Here is an 18,308-nt window from a genome sequence, read left to right on the forward strand (position 1 = left end):
ATGTTGGGAAATGGGATTGCAGCTTGCAAAAAGGTTATTGATGAAGTTTATGCTGAAATGAAAAAAACTTGTGAGAGAATATGAATACATGTTGAAAAGTGCAGCTCTGAAACAAGTGTCTTTGCCCAATACTAGTTCTTTGTTTTGTTCTTCTGTGTCTAATGTTGAGCAAAAGAAGTGAAAGTGAATGAATGGCTTCTTGATAGAGCTTTTCAAAAAGAGAGTAGGAAACAATGTGATGCTGAAGTTGCATGGATGTTTTATACAAGTGAATTGTCCTTCCACCTTATAAGGAATCCACACTATTGAAACTCCTATCTTCATGCTTCTATGCTTCCAGGATATATTCCACCAGGTTACAATGCACTAAGAACTACTCTTTTGCAAATCATAGAAGAGCCACATTGGGCAGTGTTTACTAACAATCAAGAGTAGCACTAAAGGTGTAAGTATGTGTAGTGATGGTGGACAGATTTTCAAAGAAAACCATTTATTAAAATTATGGCAACTTGTGAAAACGAGTCTATGTTCTTGAAGGGAATTAATTGTGATGGAGAGTACAAGGAAAAACATTGTATTGCCAACTTCCTTATTGATTCCATTAAGGAAATTGGTTATCAAAATGTGGTTCAAGTAATCACTGACAATGTGCCAGTTTGTAGAGCTGTTGGATTACTTGTTGAGGCTAGATATCCCAATATCTTTTGGACCCAATTTGTGGTTCACACTATCAATCTTGCTTTGAAGAGCATACGCTCACCAAAACAAAATGATAATTGACATGGTAAATGTAGTTGTATTTCACGCATTGCTGATGATGTTTGGTTCATAATTTTTTTTTATTGTGAACCATAATATGAGATTGACTATGTATAAGGACTACTATTGATTTAAGATGCTTTTCATTGTTGAAACAAGGTTTGCTTCTACACTTGTGATGATTAGAAGATTTAAGGAGGTAAAGGAAGGTCTAGAACAAATGGTGATTAGTCCAAACTTGTCTTTATATAAAGAGGATCATGTTGGCAAAGCAAGAGTAGTGAAGGAAAAGATATTGGATGAATACTTTTGGGATGAGATTGATTATATACTTTCCTTTACAGCTTCTATATATTGTATTATTAGGATGGCTGACATAGATAAACCCTCTCTTCACTTGGTTTATAAGTGGTGGGATACCATGATAGAAAAGGTGGAGGTAGCTATCTATAGGAAAGAATACAAGCAACTACATGAACAAAGCAACTTCTTTGATGTGGTTAGGGGTCATCATTTGGCCCATGGGTTTATGAGTCAATAGGGGCCCGCCGAGCCTATAGAGAAAAAGCCCGGCCCAACCTTCGAGAAAAAGTCTGACCCGGTTTGTTAGTTAGTGGGTTGAGCTTAGGCTTGGGCTAAAGGGTTTAAAGCCCAACCTGACTTATAAACCTGGCCCGTTTAAGCCCAAAAAGGCCCAACCCGGCCCACAGGCCCACATATATAGGATTTTTTAGAGCCCAATATCTAGAATAGCTGCTATTTCTCTTATGCTTTCAAATTTTTTTTTTAGCTCAATACCTCTCCATATAAAAGTATCTATTACAGGTATCCCTTATCATCTCTAAACCTAAACTAGCCGCCCATTTCTCTCACCCGTCTCTCTCCCTAAATTCTATATGCATGTAAGAGAGAGCTTTGTCTCTCTCATCTCTCTCTTGCGCTCAAAGAGAGCTTTGTTGTGTTGACTGCTACGAAGACGATGACGTTGATGACTTCACGGCGAAGAGAAACACCATGGCATCTCCGACAAGCAGTTATCTGTCAATTCTTGCCATTGGGAAGAAGAAATATGAGTGTGTTTTCGTCTTTTTGAATCATTAACTCTCTGTACTTTATATTATTTATTCTTGTTCTTATATATAAAAAAAAGTATTATTGATTCTTGTACTTGGATGCTTGTTTAATAATAGATCTCTATACTTGGTATCAGAAAGGCAAAAGACAGACATGAGATCAGTTTTCTTTGATGTGAATTTCTTAGGTCTCTCATCTTTCCAATTGGATTCACATCTTTCTTAAAATTTATTGTGGCATTCACATCACTTGTTGGAAAAATATTCTGGCTATTAGCAGTAACAAACGAAGTCTTTTATGATTTTTGAGAGAACACTTTACACTTGGTTTCATCACTTATGAGATGCAACGACAAAAAATTGGAGATGTAATTTAAATTTGGTTTCAATTTAATTTTCTTTATTATGTATTTTTTTTGTTATTGGGTTGTAATTTTAAATTTAATGTTAGATTGTTTCATTATTTTTGCCTAAGGCAACTATGAACATAGAAAAAATGGGGAACATAAATATAGGAAAACAGGAAATACATAAAAACATAGAAAAAGAAGAGAAGAGAAGAAAGGAACAAAAAAAGAAGAGAAAAAACATATTAAGCCCATTTTGGCCCCTGCCAATAGGGCCAACCTGTTACACATATGCCTTAGAAGGCAATAGAAAATTGGAAATTCTAATGATATAATATTAAAGAACTATAATCAATAGAGCATGAAAGTTACTTTAGGAAACTTATACAAACTACAAAGTAACAAGTCTGTGGATAGGGATATAGATGGAAAGCAGTCTAAAGAAGTTAGATTCACGAGACCTTTCCATCATATGTATATCGTATCCTAAAATGTTCCTGATCATAGGATCACCAATTGGACAAAGGTGACCCATAAAGACTGGTACACACTATGTCTACCCAATTGGGAGGATGACTAGTCTCAAGTCATTCGTGTGGAGACACTAAGACAAGTGTGTAGGAGCTCTATAAAGAGGGAGTTCACTGAACACGATGAAAATAAGAATTCTTGTATGGAAGTCTTATTCACAAGTGTCAAACAAGTAATTCTAAGTTGCAATCATGCAAATTGGTCCTCAGACCTGAGACATCATAGTTGTCTTGTGTATGAGTTGTTTGTCTTTGAGAACACTATACAGTCGTGTCAAAAAGATATGACTTAAAGATGTTCTTCGGGATATACAGAGGCATGTGAATGTACAATAAGCAATCTCTACTCTTAGTAAGAAGAGAGAATACTTTAGAGATATGATTTGTTGAATCTTTGGCCAAAGTATAGGATGAGAATTGAAACAAGAATCTTTGGCCAGGGGTGAAAAATGCCTTTAATTTTTTGACCCTTGCTCGACACTTAGACTCCTCCTAAGTCAGCCTTCTCGTACCTCTAACTCACAAGGCTTCAGATTTCATGCAGCGGAACAAGTGAATGCCAACACACCCAAGCAAGACTTGTCTACACAGGAAACTCACACACAATATGTGAGCAAAGTTCCCAACCTGCTATTTCTTTCTCTTAAATAGAAAAGGATTACAAGCTTCTTACTTTTGTTAGACTATCACATCACTTGGTATCTCAACTCAACCTTCTCAAGGTATATATATAAGCATAAAACATGTAGATGACACCCTCATCTACTAGGCATTGTTTGACACATTCTTTAAATCCTAGGTAAGTACTATGTTCTTCTTTCCTTTTAAAGTATTTAAAATTTACTTTTAATATTGTGATTATAATTTTATAAAATGATATCATTCTTTACTTTTAGGTTTTATAGTCTAGAATGGGTGCAAGAGGATCCTAATCGTGTTTCTCCCCACCAAGACGCCGAGATTACAAAGGAAAGAAAAAGTGTCTTGAGAAATACTGTTCGGATAAGTGGGCTAGAAGAGATATGAATGTGGAGTATGCCTCTTTTTCAATGTGCTTGGATGACTTTGGAGTTATTGATGCTATGAATGATAGGTTTCACATGGAACCAATGGTGTGGTGGATTGTCCATGGAGCTTCCACACCAACTCTCCAATTCATAGCTTAGAAGCTACTTAGACAACCTTGTTCCTCCTCATGTTGTGAAAGAAATTGGAGTACATATAGTTTCATTCACTCTTTAAGAAGAAAAAAGTTAGCACTCAAAAGAGCTGAAGATTTGGTATTTGTGCATAATAATCTTTGTCTTTTATCAAGGAAGAGGCCAAGCTACAAAGAAGGTGTTACTCAAATGGGGGATGTTGGAGGAGGTGGAGTTGTTAGCATGGGTGAAGAAGGTGTTGGGATGCTTGAAATTGCTAACCTTTCTCTTGATGAACCATTATTGGAGGTTCATCAAACATTACAAACATTGAAGTTGATTGAGACTTGTGTTTTTCATTTTTCTAGATTTTAAATTTGAATTTGGTTGATGAATTTAAATTTTTATGTTATTTAAAATATGTTTTAAATTATATATATTGTTATTATTATATTTTAATATATATTTTTGAATATTGTAAACATGATGTATCGTATTCTAGTTTTTGGAAATTTGCCATATCCCAATGTCATGTCATATCATATCATATCACCGTATTCGTATTCGTGTCCGTGCTTCATAGGTTGAGAGTGATTTTGTTATAAGCATATTTAATTTTTTATTTAAAATTCACATATTTCACAAATGAATTGGAAATGTTTTACGAGATACACCCTGGAAAATCACTGAGAACGATTATGGGCTTATTGAAATTCTTTAGAATGGCATCATTTGGATGGAGGGATTTCGTATGGGTTTAGATTGTATGGTAAAATTGTGTGTATAAATTATTAGAATTCATGTATACTAAGATTTGACAAGAAAAAGAGGTAAAAAAACAAATGAATTTCAAATGACTAGTTGCATATAATCATTTCAAATCTATTTCATGTTTTTATTTCAATCTAATGTTGCAAATTTATCATTGTTGTCATCTAATCTCTATTTACAATTTTACATTGAGTTCCACAAAGAGAGCAAATGATTTTATTGAGTAAAAGACATTAGCTACATTTTGCCTCACGAGTGGATAGTTTGTATTTTTATGAATATTACGTTTTAAAGTTGGTCGTGTGAACAAAGATTTTAATGAAATGTAATGAAAAAAGCCAAAAGATTATTAAACACCAAATTGATTGATTTCGAAGTGTGAGGACTGAAATGAACACTTGTAACAAGTTTAGGGACAATTCCAGATAAAAACCTAAATTTGTATTAAACTAGCGAAAATGTTGAGTACGCCCCATTGTATACGCGAATATAAACCTTCGTTTTGGTCAAAGTTTTCCGCTGAAGCTATTCTGAAGAATCTGAGAAAACCCATTGCCGGACTTTTCGTCTTATTGGAAAGTCTTGGGCACCAAACTCCAAAGATGGCGTCTGAGAATCTAGGCGTCCTCGAAGAGACCTTGAAGCCCTTTTACCAGAGAGCCTCTCAAGCCGAGGTTACCCACATTTTTACTTGCTTATGATTATAGTTTTTGCTTTCATAGCTTAAAACCTTGATGTCATTCATAATAGGCTTTCTTTGCTTCTGGGTTTGGCTGAATTGTGAAGGTGGGGGGTCAATGGTGTCAGTAATTGGTGGTAGTGCTAGTGATTCGGGTTTGATTGGTTTCATAATTGGCTGTATCCCAATAAGTTTGTTTGAGAATTTTTCTTTCTGAGCTCGTTTCTACTGGTCGTGGGAAAAAAAAATAAATCTAAATGTTGCATTTTCGTGATTTTGTTATAAATTTTACTTCATAGAGCCATTATGCAGTATGCTAAATAAGTGCTTAAGTGGTTGCTTTTGTTTCTTTGGTTCCTAAAGAACGGAAAATCTATGACTCAACACCAATTCTGTTTCTCATCAGAAATAAGGAAACAATAATGCTTTTAATCTTTCAAGTGGCTTATGCATTTGATGAGTACCAATCTTATTTTCCTTTTATGAAGCAAATGATTTCTATGATTTCAGCTTCGTCGTCGGTGAATAAAGATAGGTCTACAACTTTTCCCACTTAGTTCTTAGATTAATATACTGCTCTGTTTACAAGACTTCAGTATCAGTGAAAATGCCCAATTCCGTGTAAAAATATGCCACAAGTCCACGATTGTAACAAGCGCTGCATAACAATTCCGTAATTCCTGTATATAATTTTTATTTTTAATTAGTTAAAAAACGGAAGGGTAACAATTACTGTAATTCATGAATACCAAAAAAGGCCTAGCCTTCACCTTCAGATGGTACATTCTCTGATACTACTTAACTACTTTCTGTGTCATGGTTGTGAAGCTTTCAAAGCTAAATATATAGTTTGGAGTCGATGGTTTCAAGACCTTGTCCCTAAATACGTAGCTTTGGAAAAATTTCTATTCACTTTGACTTTTCCAAACGGTGGGGGTTTGTATACCGCCATTTTCTTATTGGTTTTGCTCCAACTGATCTGACAGAAGACTTGATGAAACCAGAAATAAACCTCTCCGTTGACGGACTAATGATGTGCTGATAGATGATATCTGTTTGATTGAGTTGGGTGAAAATGATACTAGACATATGTTTTTTTATGATAGATATTATTTTCATATTTGGAATAATTTTATGTTTTATTGCTTCCAATATAGTTGTAATAATTTTTTTGGATGAGTTGATTCTGATCAAAAGTATATGCATCAAGTTTATATGATTTTGTTTGATGATTGAAACTACTCGTTTTCCCCTGTAATCTTTGCTAACTTGGCACCATTGTTATAAAGGACCGATTAGCAAGACTTGAGGCCGCCCTTGCAGCCAAGAAGGGTCATCCTTCTGATTCGGCAAATGAGGATTATTCTGAATTGATCAATGAAATCCAATCAAAGCTAAAAGATGCATGTGCTGAGATCGTTTTAGAACAAGAAAAGGTATTGCACCAATGTCTCTTGTATCTTGTTTTTGTCTCATTTGGGAAGTAATGAATGATCTAAATTCTTTGTTGTTTTTTTGGTGACTTGCAGAACAAGAAGCTTGCTGCAGAAAATGCTAAACTCCAATACCGGATACATCATCTTGTTCAGGCAGTGAGAGATGCTGATGACAAATTGGAGAAAAAGTGAGTTATAACTAATAACTCATAATGATTGTGGGAAAAAAGATAGTGGGATTTTATTTTCCTTTCAAATGGGGCATTCTTCCTTTAAAAGGGAGATAAAATGAACTGTATTTATTTTTGCACTTGCCAAATGAACTGTATTTATTTTATCTTATCCACTCAATTTGTTAAATTTCTTGCAAACGATAGAAAGATATAAGTTAAGATCTTAAAATTATTGGACTTGTTGGACACATGCATTTTCCTATGTGGATATTTGTTCTTGTTAGCATAATTTGTGTGGTAAAAAATGATAGGCTTAAGAGTTATCACCTTCTAGTTACTGTGGTGATTGTTCATTCTGAAATTTTCTTGTGTTTTGTATGTGCATGTGTGTGTTGCAAAAAACTCTCGTCTGTGTGTATTCAGAGCATGTTAGAAAGCTAGAATTTAATGAAACTCTACACAGAAGTCAAACACACCCTAAAGAGATCAATCCCCGGGGTTTGCCAGAGTCAAATTTAAATAGTTTGAATAAGTCTGGAAATATTTATGGAAGAGAATAGTACCAAGTAAGTCTGGACATTGATAAGCTAATGTTTGATTAAGCCTATTATCACCTGAAGCTTGGAGGTGCAATAGTTTATTTTGTTCAACTTTCGTGGGAAAAATTTCACAAAATTCATCTTTTTATTATTATTTATTTTTAATACTTGATCTTTTGGCCATTGCAATTGCAAGAAGGGTCTTAAGGAATATTTGTCTTTTATTTAGATATTTTAAGTCCTTTTTAGACGGTTGGCTTTGTTTAGCAGTATATCACACACATCCAGTTAATTTTGACTTCTTAGCAAAACAAAACAAAAGCAAAAAAATTAATATGTGACTTGGTTCATGTTATTCCTTTTGTTTCCACAGGTCATGATGCAGAAGTAACTGGAGACATGGAAGTTAGATTCATAATCGTGAACATAGATTCGTAGTTTTTAGATTTGAGCTGGATTAATAAATTCTGCTACATTATAGATTTTTAATCATAGATAATGTTGATGCTGGTACTTGGGTTAAATTTTTTCCTGTAGTATCTTACAGAACCTGCATTCAGTGATGTATTTGGAGAAAAGCATTAAAGAACATGCGAAGTGTTATATGTTTGTCTCAGGGTTTGCCTTATGCCCTCCCCTCTTTTTAGTTTTTTGTATTGCCTTTCTGCAGAAATTAGAGTACAGAATGCAGCCTCGGTGAGTACTTAAATTGCTTCTTTGATTGTTGCTTCACATTTATTTGTGTTTGGAGCGTCAAAAAGCAGGGAGGAAAAGAAGTATCTTTTCGATGACCCTACGGGACAGTAGCCACGACAAGAAAGGCCGGCAAATGGCCTCGGCCACCACCGGCACCCAGCTTCTTCTCCAACCAAAAGTAACACATCAGCTTGCCACTACCATTAGACCTCAGCAAGCACATAACCAGCATATAATTCACAAGCTCATCCAAGAGTAGGCCTGATTCATTTAAAGCATACTCACATCAGAATTGTGACCAAACAGTGACATTTTTTTTTTTAATACCCAACAATAACCATTAACTCAAGCTAATATGTAAAAATGAGTAGAGAGATGATTTGATTGAAATTCGCATTCATAAATCAAAATGAGATTATGAGCAAGAAACCCCCAAGGTCCTCATGCGAGTTTTTCTCCACCAATTGTGTCCTGTTGCCTACGGAATGAAAAATGAAATAGAAAATAGTTGTGATCCCGTTGTTTATTTATTTTATTTACAACCCATCATATTTTATCATAATTTGGGGACATCTGATCATTGATTCACACTGAAAAAACAAGAAGAGATATTTAGTCATATACCTATTCTTAGGACTAATAATATAGACAAACCCTACACCATTTAATTTCTATAAACAAACCCAAAAAATAACAGATGACCCTATTGAATTTAATTTTGATTATTAAATTACTTTGATGCCCTATTGAGTGTTTTGGGTAGTTTTATGAGGTTTCGGGGTTTGGCTTGTTTTAAGAAATTGATGACAGTTTTGTAATATAAAAGAGTTAAAAGTCTCTTTGTTATGTTGTAAATGAGTTTTGAGTGTGTTTCTAAAGTCCATTTCATATAGGGTTTTTTTTTTAAAAAAAATTTTAAATTTTATAATTTGGGCCTCTATATTAGGTATAATAGTGAATCTCCCATATTTTATTTCATTCATCGATTACGGTGAAAACATTATCTTATCAACTTCACATTCCCCATGTGATTTCGGAATTCCAAAGTGCCTTTATTCCTGACCGTATGATTTTGAACAATGTGTTAGCAGCTTTTGAAACTATTCACTGTTTAAAGAGGCGCAGAAAAGCAAAAAGACGCAAGCTTGTGTTGAAATTGGACATGGCAAAAGCTTATGATCAGGTTGAATGGCCCTTTCTTGATTGCGTGATGTGTACTATGGAGTTTCTTGCTCGCTTTGTCAATTTGATTATGGGTTGTATTACCACAGCCTCTTACTCAGTGTTACTCCAGGGGCGCCCTTATGGTAAGATCATCCCGTCCAGAGGTCTACGCCAAGGGGATCCCATTTCGTCTTATCTTTTTCTTATTGTGGCTGAAGGATTTTCTGCTCTTCTACAACAAGCTGAGTTAAATTCCAAAATTAGAGGAGTTTCAATTGCAGCTTCGGCACCTTCTTTAAATAATTTATTTTTTGCAAATGATAGTTTACTATTTTGTGATGTTGAACCCCGTCAAGTTACTGGGCCCAAGCGGATATTTCGTATCTATGAGGAGGCTTCTAGTCAATAGGTTAATTTGGAGAAATCAGCCCTATGTTTTAGTCCTTCTACACTGCTGGCTACACAAGCCCAAATTCAAGCCATGTTGGGTGTTCCTATTGTCCCCTGCTGTGAAAAATATTTAGGGCTTCCTACAGTTGCTGGAAAAAAAAACTATTGTTTCGCACTCTTAAAGATCGCATCTGGAAGAAAGATCACTGGTTGGGAGGGTCGGTTACTCTTGAAAGCTGGGAAAGAAGTTTTGATTATGGCAGTTTGCCAAGCTATGCCTACTTACTCAATTAGTGTTTTCAGGCTCCCCGTTGCGATCTGCAATGAGGTTGAAAGTATTATTGCTCGGTTTTGGTGGTCTACGGGTGCTGCGCGAGGGATTCATTGGAAAAACTGGAAAGCACTTTGCCGACATAAGTCGAAAGGAGGGTTGGGTTTTCAGGAATTAGTCAATTTTAACAAAGCTCTATTGGTAAAACAAGGCCGGTGTCTGCTCCAATCTCCTAATTCCCTTGTAGCTCGGATGCTGAAAGCTAGGTATTTCCCTACTACTGATTTCTTGAGTGCACAGGAGGGTTCGTCTCCTTCATATACTTGGTAGTCTATTCTATGGGGTCGAGAGCTCTTACTATGTGGTTTGCGATGGCAGATTGGTGACGGTGGCTAGTAAAAATTTATGGTGATGCCTGTGTCACGCCTCGGACCTGAGGGTCGGTGGAAATCCCGCGCCCGGTGCATGAGTAAAATAAAATAAAAAGAAGCCGAAACATGGGTTTAAAATAAACTTCTCTTATAAAAATAGTTCCAAAATCTTACAACTTTACAATAAATAAATAAAGCTTTATCACTCTCATCCAATTCAGCCTTAAATGGTTTAGTCCTTGTCTTGCCCATAAATTCATCTGAAAAATTAAACAGGGTGAAGGATGAGCAACCACCGCTCAATGAGTAGATTATGTAATATGCCAGTCAAGCAATGCCGTTTTACACACTCTAGAAAATATCATAAAAAGATACACCAATCCATATCATATCACATCATCCCTTCATATCTCGGTTATCCTTCATAGCATGTAACCAACCACGTGACCCCTATTGGCCTCACTGCCCTATGTCCCCGTGTGGTACATCTATCCCTCGGATACTCCAACATTGAAGTTCTCATGTTCCATGAATAATACATACTTCATATTCCAATCAATATATATGTAGTGTGAAAGATTGCACCAAATTAGACATGACTTGAAATAGAGAGATATTTGTAAATAGAACAAATCCACGAGAATTCATGGTTTTCATATTTTATCACAAAATAAGAACTTTTAGAACACGTTACATAAACCACCCACCTTGCTAATGAGAACCCTTTAAATAAATTGGCAAGACAACCCATCTACCTATCTTCATATACTACTACCCAAACCAAGCTCCAAGAGTTTCATCACCACTCTCTCTCCTTCTTTCTCTCTTACTTTTTCTCTCATTTCTCATGCAAACTTACAAATGCTTCACAACTTGGCTGAAATGAGAATGAAAAACAAAGGAATGGAATGGTCTATTTATAGTGTAGTGAAGATGGTAGCTACAGTACATGATAATATCAACACCTATGTAGGAACTTAATCTCCAAGTAATATATCAATATGGCCTTGCACTCCAAGTCAAAAATAGATAAGAAAAGAATTATGAAGACACGTTGTGGTGACTTCAATCCTATTCTAATTTCTTCATGTTGAGTTGACAAGCCTACTAGCATGCCTTGTTGACACCTAACTACCTATTCAAGAATCATTTTACTAATGAAAGTAATCCATATAGAATAAGATATATATAATAAACACACACACACACACACACACACACATATATATATATATATAAGTAATACACATATATATAATAGAATAGGATATATGCAGGGGCAGAGCCACAGTGGGGTCAGTGGGGTCGCACGACCTCTTGGAAGCCATGAAAATTGGCTTAGAGGTCCCTTGGAGCTGGGGGAGAGACCCCTTGGAACTGCACACTAGGTGCTCGATGCTTTTCCTGAGGAAGAAATAAGCTGCGTAAGGAAGAAGAAGAGAAGTGTTGTTCTGTTTTTTTTTTTTTTAAACTTCCTGGGCAAAACGATGTCGTTTTGACCCAAGAAGTTTTTAAAATAACCTGGCCTAGCAACTCCCCCCAAACCCACCCGATACTTAACTCATAAAACCCCCAAATTCTATTATTTTCTACCCTAGGTTCCCAACTCAATCTCCCACCCCCACCCCCAAACCCTCAACATGGCTGAAAAGGTTCAAAGTTGCGTTTGGAGCCTAATTTATTTGGCTTGTGGGCTTGACTTACTTCACTAGGTTTTCATTCTCTTCCCTCTCCATCTCTAATTTTATAAATTTATTGTTCTTAGTGTATTTAAACCTCTGTGCTACATTCTTTTATTAATTTTTGAGGAATTTAATCTTTTGGGTCATTATATAATGGGGTTTTTTGTGTTTCTAGGAGGTGGAGATATTTGTGATTGTAGTTGGTGGTGTGGAAAAGCTCATATTCAAGTAATTTTTAAACTCTAAATCTCTAATTGATGATAATGCCTGATATTTTTATTCGATAATAATTTATTGGATTGGATGAATATTGATGATTTTGTGTGTGCATGATTTATTGGATTGGATGACTATAGATGATTATTTGATTTGTTGGAATTTAGGGTTTATGATTAATTTTGTGATGGACCTTTTGTCATCCCTCTGTTTGTTTATTTGTCTTAATAAAATTTGTTTCTTTTAAAAAATTGATTGACTATTTGGTTTGATTAATTCATGTGTAGAATTATAGAACAATAAGAGAAACGTAATAGAAATTATCTTTTAGTGTGTTATTTTCATCTTTAAAAAAATATCCGAACTTTTACACTAAGACCCCTTGGAGTAACAATCCTGGATCCGCCATTGGATATATGTAATAGAATTAGATAAATATTTATTACGTAAAACTATATATATATGTATATAACAATTATTTTTGTTTAATCATTATTTAAGAAAAAACGGACTCTCACAGCCTGGATTCCCCACCGCCGCATATTCATGGTTCAAACTGCTCCACAGGTCCCTATGGATACTAAGGTTAGCACCCTGATTTCGGCAAGTGGGCGGTAGGATGTTCCTAAGGTTTATAGTTTATTTACTTTCATGGAAGCGGAGACTATCTTGTCTATACCTTTGGTCTGTGATAACGTCAATCATAGAATTTGGCACTTTACTACACGTGGGCGATATACTGTGAAGAGTGGATACTGGGCTGCCTTGGTATATCAGAATTTTGCTCTCAGTCATACTGGCACTGGTACTGGTTCTTCTCTGTCACAAAAATTATGGAAGCATTTTTGGAAAATGAAAGTGCCGGCAAAAATACAGCATTTTCTTTGGCGTTTCGCTCAGAATGGCATCCCGACAAAAGCTGTCCTTTTTCACTGTAACATCGCCATGGACGCGACTTGTTTTTGTTGCTCCACTGGCTGTGAAACAGTAGTTCATGCTCTACGAGATTGCCTAGCTATTCGTCATGTATGGGGAGTCTTCGAAATTGCGAACAGTTTTTCTTGGTTTGACTCTGGACGACGCCGCTACTTGGCTGTTGGCGGCATGGGATTTAATCCCAATTGCTCAGCAACCTTTTTTTTGTTACTGTGTCGTGGCTATTGTGGAATGATCGGAATGCTGTCCTTTTTAGTTCTGATCCTATGTTTACAGAGCATCTCCTTTTCTGTGCAAAGAACTATGTTGCGATATCATCAATCTCAGTTACTACTTCATAGGTGTATTTCTTTGCCCATTTCGGACCAACATTGGCGTCCTCCTTAGGTTGGTTATTTTAAGCTCAATGTCGATGGTGCTTTGGATTTGCGGGATGGTCTTCGAGGGGTAAGTCTGATTTTTCGGGACTCACATGGCGTTCTTATAGGGGCGGTGGCAATGAGGGCACCTAGTCTCCTTTCTGTGTTGGCTACCGAGCTTTACGCTCTCAAAGTGGGCCTCTCTTTTGCCTTTGATGCATCACTTTTGCCTTAGATGTATCACTTCTGCCCTTGGTAGTTGAATCTGACTCCCTGGTTGTAGTGCAGTTGCTATCAAAGGAGGAAGAATGTTTAGCTCCTGAGGGAGTGCTTGTGACTGAAATTCGGCGTCTTTTTCTGGCGTTATCCTCCTATGTTCATTTTGTCCCCCGTACTGCCAACATTGTGGCTCATCGTATTGCACGTTATAGTCTTCGAGCGGAGGAGCTTTATTATTGGTTGGGTGATGGACCTCCTTGGCTCCTAGATGGCGTTATGGAGGATTGGTCTCGTTTTGTTTGACTTTGTAATAAGGGTGTTGACTTTTCTGTTTAGTCATTAGCATGGGTGGTGCTTGTTGTGTAGATACAGTTGCACCAAAATGGATTAAGCTGCATCCTCAACTTGTGATACTCGCAAGTGCACGAACCGTTGGTAGTATAGCATATGTAAGTGCGAGGTCGATTCCACAGGGATTGGTGATTGAATGATCCAATTTAGTTTCCCTACACAAAATAGAAACAAAAACAAAGAACATAAAACAAGGAAGAAAGAAATAAGTAACTCAAGCAAATAAGTTCCCAAGTTCAACTAGATTAACGGATTGATTCTAGCTAAAGTATGATTAAGCCATGGTGTGTGGTCATAACCTTGTGTTCCTAATTCCCTAATTTGATCATTTGTTGTCTAACCTAAAATTAAGCATTAGGAACCCATTAAGCATAGAAGAACATTTTAAACAACCAAGCATGTATCTAATCCCTGTTGTCGAATGTCCATACATACTCTTCCTATTCATAGTTCAATTCGAATTAAAGCATGGTGTATACTCTTAATTCAAACCAAGATAGCTAACATGCAAGCCTAAATGGTGATCAATCATTCAAACTAGCATATTAACTTATAAGCATAATGAATAAGAACAAAAACCATAATTGAAACTTGGAAACTAATTAAACTTGAATACTTAAGAAAGAATGTACATTACAAGAAAAATAAATTACAACTAAGAAAACATTAAAGAAAGCTAGAATTGAGAACTAGAAAGGAAAACTAAGAGAATTTGAGGGAGAGAAGGGAAGGGAGCTCTAGAGAAGTGTTTGAGAGCTCCCCCCCTTGGGGTCTGTTTACAAGCTTGGGAAACCTCACTATATATAGGCCTAAGGAAGCTGAAAATCTGAATTAAGTATGGCTAATGCATACAACACTTGTTTTATAAAATCTGAAATGGTTGATGCACTTCACTAATGCATACAACATTTCCATTATAAAATCTGAAATGGTTGATGCACTTCACTAATAAATCCCACCAGCAGCCCTAGCTCATCTTCATGTCACCATGACCAAGCTTCCAACCAGAAATAATAGCTCATCCTGAGGTCAGCATGACCAGCAACTTCAAGGGCTTACGAATTGGGCTTCCCTTAAGCAAATTAAGACTTTAAGCACTCAAACTTGAAGTTCAGAATGTCTTCTTTCCAGCCATATATCATTTGGGCCAATCCAAGGTCGGAGGAGGAAGTTAAGGCCAAAACAAATTGCTAACTCATTTTGCGCGCTGATAAAATCCATCCTGAGCATGGCTCTGTGTTTGCTAGGTAACAGACTCCATATTTATCCAATGGGGCTGAATGTTGGATATGTTATATTACACACCCATTGGAACAACTTTCATGAAGAATGTGGCCTCATCCGAGCTATGTAGGTTGCTGAAACAAAGCTTGCAATATGACCTACGAAACTGGGCTGGCAGGGGACTGTAGCCAAAATTGAGTTTGTCTTTAAGCTCTTCATCCATTCATCCAAATTAGGCCCTAACATGCATGGATGCATCATTTACTATCCAAAGCCCTCATTATTACCTAAAGCTCAATGAACTGAAATATAAACACAAAAAGGATTAAAAGCACAAGTTTAACTCAAAAACATAACCAAATCATAAGCTAGAAGGGTACAAAATGATATACAATTATGAACCGATCAGTGCTCTTTCCTACTCCGGGGTTTTATCCCTTGTGGTTTTCCCCGGGAAGGTTTTAACGAGGCCACCGTTAATATGCTCGTTCTTACCATGTAATGTTCTCTTTGGGTTGAATGCAATACCATTTTCTCTATAAAATAAAATAAAATGGAGGCCTATCTTCATTGAATTTCATATATTGTTTGCCTTCAAAGACTTTGAAAGTTAAAAACAACAAATTGCTCCAAGAATTGATTAGTTCTCATCATATGAGTCATTAGTTGACCCATTTTGGCCAAAGTTTTAGTTTCCTCCCAATATGTAAGGACTTTGTTTGTGTAACATTTCCTCGCATGGGTACCCCATGCTTGGAGGACACTTGTTTACAAGACTATGTTTGTTAAAGTTAGGCGTAACTTGAACTTTGGGATCCGTTTTAGAATTCGGTAATAAATGGAGTGAGTTTTAAGGTTTACGTGAACATCAATTTTATACATAAATGAACAGTTTCGATTTATTGTTCTTTATTTCATCCAATGGTTACAGTGAAAATATTATATTATCAAGTTCAGATTTCTTATCTTTTTTGACCGAAAGGGGCCTATCTTCATTTAATTTCATATATTGTCATTTTTTACTTATTTCATGAGAAAGTTAAACCTAAAAATAGTAGATTTCGAAGACAAAAGTTCATTCCATAACCATAAACTTCAAACACAGACTAAAAACAATCAATACAACACAATTGAAAATATAAACCAATGCTTTACCAAAAAAAAAAATATATAAACCAATGGAACAACATGACTCATTTGCATTTTTCATAAAGCATGCCACAATTTACATAGTTTTTGTAATTACATTGATATTGTCAATTATCATGAAGAGAGAGAAGCTCTGGAGAGGGAAAGAGGAAAAAAGGACTAGGGCACAATTAGGACTCAAAAATTTGGGGATCTGGAAGATAAGGAAGAGAAAAAGGTATCAGAAGGAGGAGAAAATCCATTATTCACAAGAATTGGCTGGGTATCTCAACAGACTCCGTCTCTTTCAAATTGGGCGTGGTTTGCTTAGGGACTTTCAATCAGACAAAAAACACTCAATGAAACTTGGCTGGAGCTACAATATCCTTCTTTGGAAAAATGAGGAAGCTAACCAAGCGTTGGAGGTGAAGAGCTCGATGGCATCGTTTGATCCTCTCGAGAGTGCACCGGATTTCAGTGATTGGGGAAGGGATCTAATCTACTGTTTTTATGTTATTTTAAAATATGTTAATTATTACCTATTTCTGTTTTATCTAATATTAGCCCAATCTAATGGCTAGGATTACTTGAAGAACATCAATGACTTGCTATACTAGTTAAACCAGCTGAGAAGTGAGGCGTGCACTGATTTTGGTTGGTGTTCTCAAGACTCTGGGGAAGTTCCTTCTTTATCACTTAATAGCTCTTACATGCATTGGCGGTTTTGTTTGTGTAGCAATCATTATTACCTGCTTGAAACCTCTATTTATACCATGCCTTGGATGTGGGTAGTCATCTGCTTCCAAGTTTTTCAGTTTTCTTAGTGTTGCTACTCTGTTGTGTGCTTCTGTGTCACTATGAATCCCCAAATTGTTGCTAGCTCTTCCCCTACCCGTAGCTCAAGTCCTAGACTCCACCCTAACCCTAGGAGGAATACTCCCCCTGAACCCACCACCATTCATAAAGGCCGATTCACCTTCACCGTGGAAAATAATGAAACGAGATTGTCCACCACTGCCATTGCTTCTAGTGTCTAGAGTCATTATGAATCCTTCTGTCTGGTAGGGAAAGTCTTTGCTATTCCTGTCCCTGGGAGGGCTATCAAGAATTGGCTGAAAAGTGACTGGAAAAACCTGCAGGAAGAAGTCTATGTTGATCACATTGGCAGAGATTGGTATAAGATAGAGTTTTACTCCGAGGAGGATGTTGAATATGTGCTGAAGCACAAACCTTGGTTTGTTCAAGTTTAGATCTTTGCTCTTCAAAGATGAAGACTTGATTTCTCTCCGTTCCATGCTTCTGTCGAGTCCATTGTTTGTTGGGCAAGAATTCCTTTCTTGCTGCTTTATTATAAGGATCCTGAAGTGCTTAGTGATTTGGTCTCCATACTTGGAACCCTTATTAGTATCGACCAAGCTTCCATGGTAGGGAAGCAGAGCATGTTTGTTTGTGTTTGCTTGGAGGTGGATTTAACCAAGCCCTTGAAGAGGTGTTTGATCCTAGGAGATGACCCTGAGGAAACCCGTATCTACATTAGTTATGAGGCCTTTTTTTTTCAATCTGTTTCTATTGTAGCCAGAAGAAGGAGCTAGGACATGTGTGTCCTATCAAAATTTCCAATAAAAAATATCTGCAAGTGGAGAGGCTGAACAATGAGCCTAACTTCTTTCACAGAGACTTAGTTCTGGATGAAGAGGACCAAAGGAAGCTACAAGAGGATGTGATCCTCATTTTCCCCCAGCCTATCACGGTTGAAGATATCCATAAGAATGATAATGGGGAGGATGTTGATGAAGGGATTATGCAGAATAATAAAGAAAAAGATGTTGGTTGGACAATGGTCTCAAACCGCAAG

At 36.5% G+C, this 18,308-nt stretch overlaps 1 protein-coding gene and 2 pseudogenes across 1 annotated transcript; all 3 read left to right on the forward strand.

The window, feature by feature from the left end:
• On the forward strand, positions 1-1,300 carry LOC148293199 (uncharacterized; annotated as a pseudogene).
• A 2,158-nt stretch (positions 1,301-3,458) lies between these two features.
• LOC148293200 (uncharacterized) lies at positions 3,459-4,223 on the forward strand (annotated as a pseudogene).
• Positions 4,224-5,070: 847 nt separating this feature from the next.
• LOC110773072 (threonine-tRNA ligase 2) lies at positions 5,071-8,055 on the forward strand. Its single transcript, XM_021977571.2, has 4 exons — positions 5,071-5,293; positions 6,588-6,734; positions 6,828-6,922; positions 7,820-8,055. The coding sequence occupies exons 1-4, from the start codon at positions 5,078-5,080 to the stop codon at positions 7,824-7,826; spliced, it is 465 nt and encodes a 154-aa protein (XP_021833263.2). The 5' UTR covers positions 5,071-5,077; the 3' UTR covers positions 7,827-8,055.
• Positions 8,056-18,308: the final 10,253 nt, after the last annotated feature.

Source organism: Prunus avium, chromosome 7 (genome assembly GCF_965620075.1).
Source record: "Prunus avium chromosome 7, drPruAviu1.hap1.1, whole genome shotgun sequence".
In the NCBI taxonomy this organism is placed as follows: Eukaryota; Viridiplantae; Streptophyta; class Magnoliopsida; order Rosales; family Rosaceae; genus Prunus; species Prunus avium.

Excerpts from the sequence above, each read along its gene's own strand:
- LOC110773072 (XM_021977571.2), top strand. The coding sequence starts at position 5,078 with ATGTTGAGTACGCCCCATTGTATACGCGAATATAAACCTTCGTTTTGG. Across the intron at positions 5,294-6,587 it reads AGAGAGCCTCTCAAGCCGAG|GACCGATTAGCAAGACTTGA; the intron begins GTTACCCACATT and ends ATTGTTATAAAG. Across the intron at positions 6,735-6,827 it reads TCGTTTTAGAACAAGAAAAG|AACAAGAAGCTTGCTGCAGA; the intron begins GTATTGCACCAA and ends GGTGACTTGCAG.